This window comes from Chlorocebus sabaeus, chromosome 10 (genome assembly GCF_047675955.1).
Source record: "Chlorocebus sabaeus isolate Y175 chromosome 10, mChlSab1.0.hap1, whole genome shotgun sequence".
In the NCBI taxonomy this organism is placed as follows: domain Eukaryota; kingdom Metazoa; phylum Chordata; class Mammalia; order Primates; family Cercopithecidae; genus Chlorocebus; species Chlorocebus sabaeus.
Genome location: NC_132913.1, coordinates 46,498,774 through 46,512,228, shown reverse-complemented (window position 1 = coordinate 46,512,228; position 13,455 = coordinate 46,498,774). Strand labels below are relative to the sequence as shown.

General features: G+C 37.9%; 1 protein-coding gene across 27 annotated transcripts in view; it reads left to right on the top strand.

Annotated features, from left to right (window-relative positions):
• Positions 1 to 13,455, top strand: part of BAZ2B (bromodomain adjacent to zinc finger domain 2B) — a 409,685-nt gene that overhangs the window by 385,538 nt on the left and 10,692 nt on the right. For 22 of the 27 annotated variants that reach the window (XM_073019726.1, XM_073019727.1, XM_073019730.1 and 19 more), the window contains 3 exons: positions 5,527 to 5,837; positions 6,223 to 6,358; positions 10,601 to 10,747. In XM_073019726.1, coding sequence (XP_072875827.1) covers positions 5,527 to 5,837; positions 6,223 to 6,358; positions 10,601 to 10,747 — 594 coding nt within the window. The remainder of the gene's footprint in view (positions 1 to 5,526; positions 5,838 to 6,222; positions 6,359 to 10,600; positions 10,748 to 13,455) is intronic. The other 5 variants (XM_007965099.3, XM_073019746.1, XM_007965093.3 and 2 more) reach the window with 1 other exon arrangement.

Here is a 13,455-nt window from a genome sequence, read left to right as displayed (position 1 = left end):
AAGGCAGGCCTAGTGGTGACAAAATCTCTAAGCATTTGCTTATCTGTAAAGGATTTTATTTCTCCTTCACTTATGAAACTTAGTTTGGCTGGATATAAAATTCTGGGTTTAAAATTCTTTTCTTTAAGAATGTTGAATATTGGCCCCCACTCTCTTCTGGCTTGAAGAGTTTCTGCCGAGAGATCTGCTGTTAGTCTGATGGGCTTCCCTTTGTGGGTAACCCGACCTTTCTCTCTGGCTGCCCTTAAGATTTTTTCCTTCATTTCAACTTTGGTGAATCTGGCAATTATGTGTCTTGGAGTTGCTCTTCTCGAGGAGTATCTTTGTGGCGTTCTCTGTATTTCCTGGATTTGAATGTTGGCCTGCCCTACTAGGTTGGGGAAGTTCTCCTGGATGATATCCTGAAGAGTGTTTTCCAACTTGGTTCCATTTTCCCCCTCACTTTCAGGCACCCCAATCAGACGTAGATTTGGTCTTTTTACATAATCCCATACTTCTTGCAGGCTTTGTTCATTTCTTTTTCTTCTTTTTTCTTTTGGTTTCTCTTCTCGCTTCATTTCATTCATTTGATCCTCCATCGCTGACATTCTTTCTTCCAGTTGATCGAGACGGTTACTGAAGCTTGTGCATTTGTCACGTATTTCTCGTGCCATGGTTTTCGTCTCTTTCATTTCATTTGTGAGCTTCTCTGCATTAATTACTCTAGCCATCAATTCTTCCACTTTTTTTTCAAGATTTTTAGTTTCTTTGCGCTGGGTACGTAATTCCTCCTTTAGCTCTGAGAAATTTGATGGACTGAAGCCTTCTTCTCTCATCTCGTCGAAGTCATTCTCCGTCCAGCTTTGATCCGTTGCTGGCGATGAGCTGCGCTCCTTTGCCGGGGGAGATGCGCTCTTATTTTTTGAATTTCCAGCTTTTCTGCCCTGCTTTTTCCCCATCTTTGTGGTTTTATCTGCCTCTGGTCTTTGATGATGGTGATGTACTGATGGGGTTTTGGTGTAGGTGTCCTTCCTGTTTGATAGCTTTCCTTCTAACAGTCAGGATCCTCAGCTGTAGGTTGTAGCTGTAGGAGATTGCTTGAGGTACACTCCAGACCCTGTTTGCCTGGGTATCAGCAGCAGAGGCTGCAGAAGATAGAATATTTCTGAACAGCGAGTGTACCTGTCTGATTCTTGCTTTGGAATCTTCCTCTCAGGGGTGTACTCCACCCTGTGAGGTGTGGTGTGTCAGACTGCCCCTAGTGGGGGATGTCTCCCAGTTAGGCTACTCAGGGGTCAGGGACCCACTTGAGCAGGGAGTCTGTCCCTTCTCAGATCTCAACCTCCGTGTTGGGAGATCCACTGCTCTCTTCAAAGCTGTCAGAGTCGTTTGCCTCTGCAGAGGTTTCTGCTGCTTTTATTTATCTGTGCCCTGTCCCCAGAGGTGGAGTCTACAGAGACAGGCAGGTTTCCTTGAGTTGCTGTGAGCTCCACCCAGTTGGAGCTTCCCAGCAGCTTTGTTTACCTACTTAAGCCTCAGCAATGGCGGGCGCCCCTCCCCCAGCCTCGCTGCTGCCTTGCCGGTAGATCACAGACTGCTGTGCTAGCAATGAGGGAGGCTCCGTGGGTGTGGGACACTCCCGGCCAGGTGTGGGATATGATCTCCTGGTGTGCCTGTCTGCTTAAAGCGCAGTATTGGGGTGGGAGTTACCCGATTTTCCAGGTGTTGTGTGTCTCAGTTCCCCTGGCTAGGAAAAGGGATTCCCTTCCCCCTTGCGCTTTCCAGGTGAGGCAATGCCTCGCCCTGCTTCAGCTCTCGCTGGTCGGGCTGCAGCAGCTGACCAGCACCGATCGTCTGGCACTCCCCAGTGAGATGAACCCAGTACCTCAGTTGAAAATGCAGAAATCGCTGGTCTTCTGTGTCGCTCGCGCTGGGAGTTGGAGACTGGAGCTGTTCCTATTCGGCCATCTTGCTCCGCCCCTTTGTCTCTTTTAACAGCTTTTAACTTGAAGGTTTTTTTAATCTGACATAAGTATAACTATTCCTCTTCACTTTTGATTTTCATTTACATGGGATATTTCTATCCATCCATTCACTTTCAGTCTGCATATGTCTTTACAAGTGAGGAGAGTTTCTTACAGGCAGCATGTAGTTGGGACTTGTTTTTTTAATCCAGCCAGCCAGTCTATGTCTTTCAAATGGGAAATTTAATTCATTTACAGTCAGGATTACTATTTATAGGTGAGTGCTTACTCCTATCATTGTATTGATTGCTTTTCAGTTGTTTTGTATAATCCTTTGTTCCTTACTTCCTTGATTATTATTTATTTTTGTGGCTGGGTGTTTTTCCATAGGGATAACAGTTTATCATCAGGCTTTTTAAAATTATGTGTGTAATAATTGCCTTTCTCTTTCTCCTTTGTGTATTAGCTTTCCCAGTGAGTTTTATAGTTTCATATTTTCATGATGGTGGTTATCATCTTTTTACTTTCATGTATAAGACTCTTTGAGCATTTCTTGCATGTTTAGTCTAGTGGTGATGAATTCCTTCACTTTCCCTCAGTCTGTAAAAGACTTTTTTTCTCCTTCATTTCTGAAGGCTAGCTTTGCTGGGTATAATATTCTTGGCTGGCAGGGTTTTTTTCTCTTGCTGCTTTGAATATATCATCCCATTCTTTCCTGGCCTATAAGGTTTCTGCTGAGAAATCCACTGTTAGTCTAATGAGGATTTCTTTATATGTGACTTGACACTTTTAATGCTTTCAGAATTCTTTGTCTTTTGACTTCTTACAGGGTGACTATAATATGCCTCAGAGAGGACCTGTTTGGGTTGAATTTCTTGGGATTCTTCGAACTTTCTGGACCTGAATTTTCATCTTTCTCCCAAGACGTGGGAAGTTTTCTGCTATTATTTCATTAAATTTGTTTTCCTCACATTTTCCCTTCTCTTCACCTTCTCTTCACCCACAAGAATATTTGTTTGCTTAATGGTGTCCCATAAATCCTATAGACTTTCTCATTCTTTTTTCCTTTTTCTTTGTTTTCCTTTCTTTCTTTCTTCCCCGCTCCCCATCCCCTGGGTCTGCCTGTGTTATTTCAAAAGACCAATCTTAGGGTTCAGAAAATCTTTCTTCTTGGTCTAGTCTGTATTTTTGGTCCAGTCTTGTATTTTTTATTTTATTCATTGAATTATTTAGCTCTAGCACTTCTATTTGGTTCTTTTTTATATCTGTCTCTTTGTTGATTTTCTCATTCAAATCATGATTTGTTTTCCTGATTTAGTCTAATCGTCTTTACGTATTCTCCTATTTCTTCTATCAAACCATATATTTGTACCCATTAATCAATTTCTCTTACTCTCCCTCTCTCACTACCCTTCTCAGGCTCTGGTAACCACCAGTCTACTCTCTACATTCTAGAGTAGAGTAGCTTTTTTAGTTCTCACACATGAGTGAGAACATATAATAATTTGTCTTTCTGTGTCTGGCTTATTTCACCAAGGATAATGTCCTCCAGTTCCATTCATTTTGCTGCAAATAACAGGATTTCATTCTTTATGACTGAATAGTATTCCATCCTAAAAATATACTACATTTTCTTTATCCATTTGTCTATTGATGGGCATTTAGGTTGATTCCATATTTTAGCTATTGTGAATATTGCTGCAGTAAATATGGGAGTACAAGTATTTCTTCCATATATTGATTTTCTTTCTTTTCTATGTATATCTACTAATGGAATTGCTAGATCATATGGTAGTTCCATTCTTAGATTTTTGAGGAAACTTCACACTGTTTTTCATAGTGAATAAGTTGGTTGTCTACCTTGATCTCACTTTTTTCAGTCTAGAAACTGTGAATTGGGGGGAAATTTTCTGTGTGCTTGGTTCCCGGCAGAATGAGGGTAGAGAAGCATCATGGATGTGGAAGTCCAATTCTCTTACCATCTGCTCAGAGTTTTTTCACTTCTCTCTTGCCCCAGGAACTGTCTCATCTTCATGTTTGAATTTTGGGATGTTGCTGGTGATCATCTCAGTGCCGCATATTTATTTTTGGTTTTCTGAGTGGTTGGCGGCAGGGGCAGGGGGGCAGTGGGGGCAGGAACTGAAGCCAGCTTGCATCTGTGCCACTATTTTAAGAGTCCATTCTTCCTTTCTAAATATAAATATTCTGCTGAGTTAAAGGGGAAGAACTGATCCTAGTATATAAAATAAAATAATTATATCTGAAGAGATGTTTAAGTTCATTCTGTTTTTCATTTAATATGCATTTATTAAATACCTATTGCATCTCAGGCAGTGGACACCAAAAAATTGAATAAAATTTTGTTCCTACCATCAGAAAACTTGTCATATAATAGGGAGATCAGGCATATACATATATGCAGAATCTAGTAACTGATTGTTGAGAACAGAGTAATGCATGAATTTAGAAAAAGAATACTGACTTCTGGCAGAGATATAGAAGAGATCATGGAAGATTTCATGTAGAAGTTGAAATGGAACTTAAGAAAATGAGTATGGTTTGGACAGTTAGAGACCAGGGAATATCATACTAGGAAGTGGGAACAGCATGAGCAGAGCATGAGGATTGGGAAGCTTATCCCATGTTTGTGGAATAGCAAGTTATAGAATTTGACTGCAACATAAGATGTGTGAATGGGAACATGAAAAGGGATAGACTGAGGTGCTTGAATGCCATGGTGAACATTTCCTAAAGAATAGGAAATCTTTGAAGGATTTTGAGCTACAGGATCAAAAATCCTTTGAAGGATTTTGATTACTCAGTCAGCATACATGTATTGAGTGCCCATTATTTGCCTGCACTATACTGGAGATAAATGAGTAAAAGCAGACATAGTCCCTGCTCTCATGGAATTTAGAAGTAGAAAAATATTCATCAAATAATCACACTAGTATAACATTGTATTTATGACGAGGCTAAGGAGCATGGTCCTGTGAGAACCTGTCAGAGTGGGACTTAGCTCCTGAAAGAGGTCAGGAAAGGATTCCTGTCAGGGGATCCTTTCATGTTAAAATGAATCTTAACATGAGAGCTATAAAATGAGTGGTGTTAATGAGGTGAAGAGGAGCAGAGAAAAGCAATACAGATAAAGGTAATAGTATTTATGAAACCCCTGCAGTCAAAGGAAAAGGAGCACAGAAGGACCTGTACAGAAGAATAATGGAAGGAATGAAAACAGAAAGGAAGAGCAAAGCTCAGAGGCTACCCAGACATTTCCATTTAAGTGATCTGATGAAACTGATAAGCATTTTAGTCTAAAATCCTTCAAAATATTTTGCTGATTGTTCTTACACTGTTTATAATATCAAAAGTTTTTAAATTTTATTTTTCAAACTTTTCTTACGACTATTTCTTTTAATGTTTTCTTCTTATTTCTACCTAGTTTTAGGAAACACAAGGTAAAATCTTTTAGTAACGATCATTGAGATCTGCCCGTATCCAATGCTGTTTTTTAAGTAAAGGTAATTCACCCATCTGGCATTTTAAGAGGAAACCACAATAACACTGTTCTCTTGATATATAGGGTTGGATGTGTCCAGAGCCTGCATCAGAAAGGGAGGACTTGGTATATTTTGAACATAAGTCATTTACTAAATTGTGCAAGGAGCATGATGGAGAATTTACTGGCGAAGAAGAAAGCAGTGCACATGCACTAGAACGGAAGAGTGACAACCCCCTAGATATAGCTGTAACCAGGCTGGCTGATTTGGAGCGGAACATTGAAAGAAGGTATCTGAAGAGCCCCTTAAGTACCACCATTCAGATCAAACTGGATAATGTGGGCACAGTTACTGTCCCTGCTCCTGCACCATCCGTTAGTGGTGATGGTGACGGGTAGGTTATTGAGATTAACTTGAAAAATTATTGTGCTTCTTTGCTAATTGGAGCCTATTTTCTATTGCCTGTTATCTATGTATCTTCTTGTATGTCTGTGATCCATACGGATCATGCTATTTGCATGGTGCTTTGTAAAAACTTTTTTTTTTGTTATGTGCGTTGATAATCCTGCAAAGTGATCTTACATATACCTGGTTGTGACTAAGCTTTGAGGCACGTAGCCACAGTCTGTGCACTACATCAAATTTAGTTGCTTAAACCTTATACTTATTGGCTGTTACATGTTCTTGTCATTGCTTGGCTTTCAGTGTGATGATTGTTTCACATTCAGTAATCATAAGTGTGGACATGACCTACTTAATTTTTCTATATTTCAATGCAGAATTGAAGAGGATATTGCTCCAGGGCTCAGGGTATGGAGAAGGGCATTATCAGAAGCTCGCAGTGCTGCACAGGTAGCTCTGTGCATTCAGCAATTACAGAAATCAATAGCATGGGAAAAATCAATTATGAAAGTTGTAAGTGTTTTTATTTAAGAAATATTATAACTAATTTACTTTGTCCTGTTTCTTCCAACCTCCAGATCTTTCTTAATTATACATTACCTACTGTCATAATAATGTATGCTATATTTGAGAGTTTTTCTAATTCTAAAAGATTTTTGATACTTTCCTCCTTACTGAAGGAATCTTTCAAATGTGTTATCTTTTATTTTTTAAAATCTTGCTTCTGCCTCCTTTGAATATCGTTTATAACTCTAACTGAAGTTGTCTCCCACATTCCATCAACACAATAGTTGTTAATCTAAATCTTGAAGGCCGTTTCACTGTTGTAAACAGTTCCATTGCTAACATTACCTGCTATATTACTGCATTGCTAAAATGTCTTTTTCTATCAGTTTTCATTTTTTAATTCTAAGAAGCACTTAGATTAGTAAATACAAAATAAGCAGAGAACTCTTAGTTTATGTGCTTATATCATGTGTTTGGCATCGGATGTGGTTGACATGAATAGTAGATCCTTTAATCTTTCCTCTACTAATTAAAATTGGTTTTTCACCTTTCTACAACCCCAATTAGTTTATCACAAAAATCTCTATTTTGTGTAAGGCACCAAAATGCTGTGTGTTCAAAATGCAAAGCTATAATTCATGTTTTCCAGAGAAATATTTATTTCAAATCATGTACAAGTGTCCCTCTTGCCTCTTTTATATTATCATATATAGAATTATCTGTTATATGTAGTCTTTTATGAATTACTTTAACATTTACTCTTTTTTTTTTGAGACAGAGTCTCGCTCACCCAGGCTGGAGTGCAGTGGCACAGTCTTGGCTCACTGCAACCTCCGCCTCCTGGGTTCAGGTGATTCTCCTCCATCAGCCTCCTGAGTAACTGGGATTACAGGCACCTACCATCATGCCTGGTTAATTTTTGCATTTTTTAGAAGAGACGGGGTTTCACTGTGTTGGGAAAGCTGATCTCAAACTCTTGACCTCAGGTGATCTGCCCACTTCAGCCTCCCGAAATGCTAGGATTACAGGCATGAGCCACCGTGCCCAGCCACCATTTACTTTGAATTACAGACTAGTTTTAAAATTTAAACATTTGAGATTCTTTTCATGAATGGCTAAAGGTGAAATTCCTCTATTTAAAATGGTTGTTTCCCTGAAGAAAAGAAGTGATTCTTAAATAACCTAGCATTCTTTCTTTCGTTTTTACCTTTATGCTTAGACTACTCAAGGTCTTATTAATTCCAGAAAATAAATTATGTTTCTTCTATGGTTTTTCACTGCTTCCTAAAATATCTATGAATCTGCAGTTTCATAATATGCTCGAATACAGGCCTTTCTCAATTCAGATTGGAATTTACTATAATTTTTTTTTTTTTTTTTTTTTGAGACAGAGTCTCTGTTGCCCAGGCTGGAGTGCAGTAGCACAGTATCAGCTCACTGCAACCTCAATCTCCTGGGTTCAAGCGATTCTCCTACCTCAGCCTCCCAAGTAGCTGGGATTACAGGCATGCACCACCACGCCCAGCTGAATTTTGTATTTTCAGTAAAGACAGTGTTTCACCATGTTGGTCAGGCTGGTCTTGAATTCCTGAACTCAAATGATCCGCCTGCCTTGGCCTCCCAAAGTGCTGGGATTACAGGCATGAGCCACCACACCTGGCCCAGAATTTACTATAAATTTTAAGGCACTGTTCGATTCATTTAGTATTGTTTTTACCAGATACAAATACTTTTTCCTTCTAAAAATTATTATTAAAACCAGCTTGAAAGTCACCTTAGACAATTATATTTGGTGAGATCTAGGCAATAAAGATTTTTTTAAAAAGAGAGAAACTGAGACTGAGTTCTTGCCAGGTATGGTGGTACATGCCAATAGTCCCAGCTACTCCAGAGGCCAAGGCAGGATCATTTGAGCCCAAGAGTTCGAGGCTGTAGTGTGCTATAATCACACTTGAGAATAGCCACTGCACTATAGTCTGGGCAACATAGTGAGACCTTGTCTGTAAATAAAATTGAAAAAAAAAAGATTAAGTCCTAGATCAAAATGAAATTTGTGTTTATATTTTTCTCATCTACACCAAAGCAATCATCATGATGTGTTCAGTTTTATTATAAACTTATATACAGAAACCTAAAACTTGTATCAAAACCTGCTTTTATATTGATATATTTAAATTCTGCAATCTATAGCTTTATTTCCATTTTTGCAAATTCATTAACCTTTCCCCTGTTCTTCATCTACCCTTATTAGTCATATAATTCTAGCTCTCACAATCTTCATTTCCTTTTTAAAATGCTTAATAATACACTTTTTGCTATGAAACTACCTTGAAAAGAAGGCAGTGTTTCATATTCAAAGATTAAGAAGCACTTTATAACCTTTAGAGACATTACAGTGCCTATAGTAATCCTCATAGTAAGTCCTAACAAAATATTAAAATGCTCAATATCTTTAGAAATACCCTGTTGGACAAAGACCAAGCTTACCAAGAAAAAGAGGGAGTTGTCATAATTTGCCTCCAGATAATTCTCTGCCCACAGTATACTTTATATTGTTGTTAAACAGTAGGCAGCATCCACTATTTTTTTACTGTAGTAGCAGAGGAATTAAAACCAAATAACAATATATTTACTGTAACATATGAGCTATTACTATAATTTTTCAAAATTGTTATGAGTTTGATATCTGTCACTCTTTCTTTAAAAGTATCAGGAAATAATTTTATTTTTAAATCCTAAGTGTGAGATGTAAGACAGACCTTGTAGTATTTATAGTTACCTAGTAGAGAAAACAGTGAGTATTTACTTATGTTCATGAATCTCATTTTTAAATTGTGTTGTTACAGGGATATAAATATAACCTTGCATTGTTATTTCTCAGTGAATACTTTTACAGTAGAAGTTTTAACGATGTAACTCAAATATGGAGAAATAACACCATCTTAAGGTATTCAGTGATGGGGATGTTAGGAAAGGTCATAAAATAGATACGGATTGTTGGAATGTTAAACTCTGCTGCTTTTGCTCGTGGTAACCATGCCAATATTAATATGAAATATGTAATATATACATTTGATAAACATTTGTCAACTTGAATAGTGTGTCTGCTGTTTTAATAAGATTCTGCAACTATCATTGGTATACATACTAAGTTGTATAAGAAGACCATTTTAGACTTTCCCAGACTGGTATAATGTTACATTGAAAATTAAAGTAAATTTGCACGGTTAAGCTGTTTTGTTTTTAAGAGCATATAAATACCTAACTTAAAGTAGTTTAAATGGTTTCTGGTTTTCATTTTTTAAAATATGGACTGCAGGACATTTTCTTTTGTGACTGGAATATGAACTAGTTGTCAGAAAACAATGTTAGTGCTTACCATCTTTTACAGCCATCTTGAAAGTTTTTACTTGTCTAACTTTTCTTCTTTCCTTTGTAAAACTTACTGTACAGAGTATGTGTACACAGAAAAAGTCTTCTTTTTGCAGATTCAAAGTTTTTAATTATATTAGAAAATTTTCAATAGAAGATAACTAGTTTTATTTTTAAATCTAAAAAAAAAAAATAATGACCTCTTAATTTCTTACATGTATTATATCTTTTTTCCTTAGAAACTGTTTTGTAGGATCCATTTTCTGCACTATGACACATGTTAGATTTGGGTTGATTTTCAGAGTTTCCCGGTTTGAACACATTTTCCAATCTATCACAATATATATAGATGAATTAGTCAAAAATCTAGGATTATCTTTTAATTATACATAATTATGATACTAATACAAGTTCTCTAATTTTCATTTTAAAAAATACTCTAACTCTTATTTCTTTCTCAGGATATCATGAGGATGCTAAGATAAGCAAAAGATGAAGCACATTAAACAAAGAAAACACCATGTATTAAAGCTATTCATTGCTTTATGTGCTCTAATGTCATGTTAATTATTTCATATGTTAATGTGTACATGCTTCTGAAGTGTGTGCAGGCATTCTGCCTCTAAGCTTTGTTCTTTGCAGTGTACTTGAAATGTGCATTTACCCCACAGCATTTACCCCAACAGAACTGCTCACCCGTCATGTGGTCCATATCTGTGTAACGAAAGATACATAGATGTGTATGGCTACTATATATTTGTTAGCAAGCGGAATGTTCATTACTAATATAAATTAGGAATTATGGTGCATTGAACATCCCAATAACTATTATTCATGGCAGATGGTTAATTTTAAATGATTTTTCATGTATTATAGTACTGCCAAATCTGTCGAAAGGGAGATAATGAAGAACTGCTGCTTCTTTGTGATGGCTGTGACAAAGGCTGTCATACCTACTGCCATAGACCCAAGATTACAACAATCCCAGATGGAGATTGGTTTTGTCCAGCTTGCATTGCTAAGGTAAGGCGATCTAAAACTAAACTTTTTATTTTATTTTATCTTTTTTTTTTTTTTTTTTTTTTTAAATACAGGGTCTCAGTTGCCCAGGCCGGAGTGCAGTAGTATGATCATAGCCCACTACAGCCTAAAACTCCTGGGCTCAAGCAATCCTCTGGCCTCAGTCTCCTGAGTAGCTGAGACTACAGGTGTGCACTGCACCCAGCTAATTTTTTTTTCTTTTTCTTTTTTTTTTTTTTGTTTTTGTTTTGAGAGAGATACGGTCTTGCTATGTTGCCTACAGTGGTCTCATATCTGACCTCAAGCAATCTTCCTACCTCAGCCTGCCAAGTCACTGGAATTACAAATGCAAACCACTGCACGCAGCTCCAAACAACTTTTTAATTACTAGATTAAAATGCAGAGTTTTATGGTGTTTATATTTTGAAGGCAGACTCTAGGTATTCCCTACCTCAGTTACTTTCTCCCATATTTAAACTCTTAACCTAATTATTAACAGTAAGCTAATTATTAACAATCTTTTAACCTAATTATTAACTACCTCTCCATAAACTCACTTCAAACATCCATCTGTCCACCTCCTTTCTTCCCTTCCACTTCACTCCCTGTAGCACTTCAACTCCAACAATCCTTTGATCTCACCAGGACTTACAGTTTGTCTTAAGACTTTTCACTGTTGCTCTCCCATTTCATGTCCTGTCTTTCCTCCTAATCTGTCTTAGGTGTCATTATCCCATTATCATCCCAATCATTGATTCCACCATTAGGTCCTTTGCCTGCGCCTGCCCTTGGTAAAAACCATTATTCTGGTTAATACAACTCTCTGATTTCTCTAGCACCTATACCTTTGTATCTGAATATAGCTGTGCAATACTCAGCCTTTAAATTCAAGGCATTAAGGCCCGGGTATGTTGGCTCACGCCTGTAATCCAAGCACTTTGGGAGGCTGAGATGAGCAGATCATTTGAGGCCAGGAGATCAAGGCCAGCCTGGCCAACATGGCAAAACCCCATCTCTACTAAAAATACAAAATTTTAGCCAGGCAAAAATTAGTGGTGGCACATGCCTGTAGTCCCAACTACTTGGGAGGCTCAGGCAGGAGAATCGCCTGAACCTCAGAGGTGGAGGTTGCAGTGAACCCAGGTCATGCCACTGCACTCCAGTCTGAGTGACAGAGTGTGAGACTCCATCTCTAAATAAATAAATAAACAAGGTGTTAAAGGGCCTTTAATGATGTCAATAATTTATCTCTAGCTCTGTCTCCTCCATCTTAATTCTCAGCTTATTGTCATTCAGCTGAGAAAATGGAAGCCATCGGAAGAAAATATCCCATCTCGCCACCACATCTGCTGTCCTTCTGCTTCCAGGCTCACATACCTTACCTTCTCTGCTGTTGCCATGAACTCCTAACTAAGCGAATTTTCCCACTTATGCCTCAGATTCCATCCCTTCTTACCCCCTTGGGAATGTTATTCCAGCAGTTCTCCCTTCTCCTGCATCACCGATTTCTCCTTCTCCACTGGGTTCCTCTCTTTAGCCTACTGATGTGCTGCTATCTCTCCTATCTTAAGAAAACTAAACAAAAACCCTCTTCTGTCCTCACTTCTCCCTTAATCCAGTTCCTACATTTTTTCCTTCCATTTACAGAAAAACACTTGGAAAATGTTTTGTTCTGGTTCTGTCTAATATCTCTCCTCTGGTTTATTCTTTGTTTAAGACAGAATCTTGATCTGTTGCCTTGGCTGGAATGCATTGACACTATCACGATTTATCGCAGTCTGGAGTCCCTCAGATTCAAGTGATCCTCTCACCTCAGCCTCCCAAGCAGCAGGGACTACAGGCCTGTGCCACTATGCCTGGCTATTTCTTTTTTTTTTTTTTTTGGTAGAGATGGGTTCTCACCATGTGCCTAGGCTGGTCTCAAACTCCTGGGCTCAGCTGATCCTCACACTGCAGCCTCCAAAGTCTGGGATTACAGGTGTGAGACAGCACACTCGGCCCTGATTCACTCTTGAGCTCAGTATAGATTTTCACCTCCACAGCTTCTCCAAAAGTGCTCTTATCGTGGCCACAAATAGCATTCACATTTCCCACTCCAGTGATCAGTGCCTGTCATCTGACCTATTACATTTGATAGAGCTGAACACTTTCTCCTCCTTGAAACATTGATTTTCACTTGACTTCTAGCATACCATACTCACCTGGTTTTCTCTCCAGTCTTTGCTTCTTCTCAAATCTCCTTCACTGATTTTTCCCCACCTCCCTGATCTGTAAACATTGGAGTGCTTTCTTTGCCTCAAGGTTATCATCTGTAAAATGGGATAGTATCTGCTTTGTGGGGATTTGTGAAGATCAAATAAGGTCATACATGTAAAAGTTTTTATAACTTTATAGTTATGTGAAATGTTAATTTTAATACTTTATTATATTTTAGACTATATTTCACAAGATAGCAAGTGGTCTTACATGGCATCATATTCACTAATAATCATTTTTTGATTATTTTGATTATTCTCATTACTTGATCATTTTTGTCATACATAGTTAAATATAACAACAGCAGTCTTCACTGATTGTACATAAAATTACCTTTTAACTTCATAACTGTTAAGTTATAGAAAGTTTCTCTAACACTCTATGAATTACTAACAGATAAATGTTTTCAGTCTTGGGAGTATTACCTGGTAGGTCGTTGGATGTTTGTTTTCAAT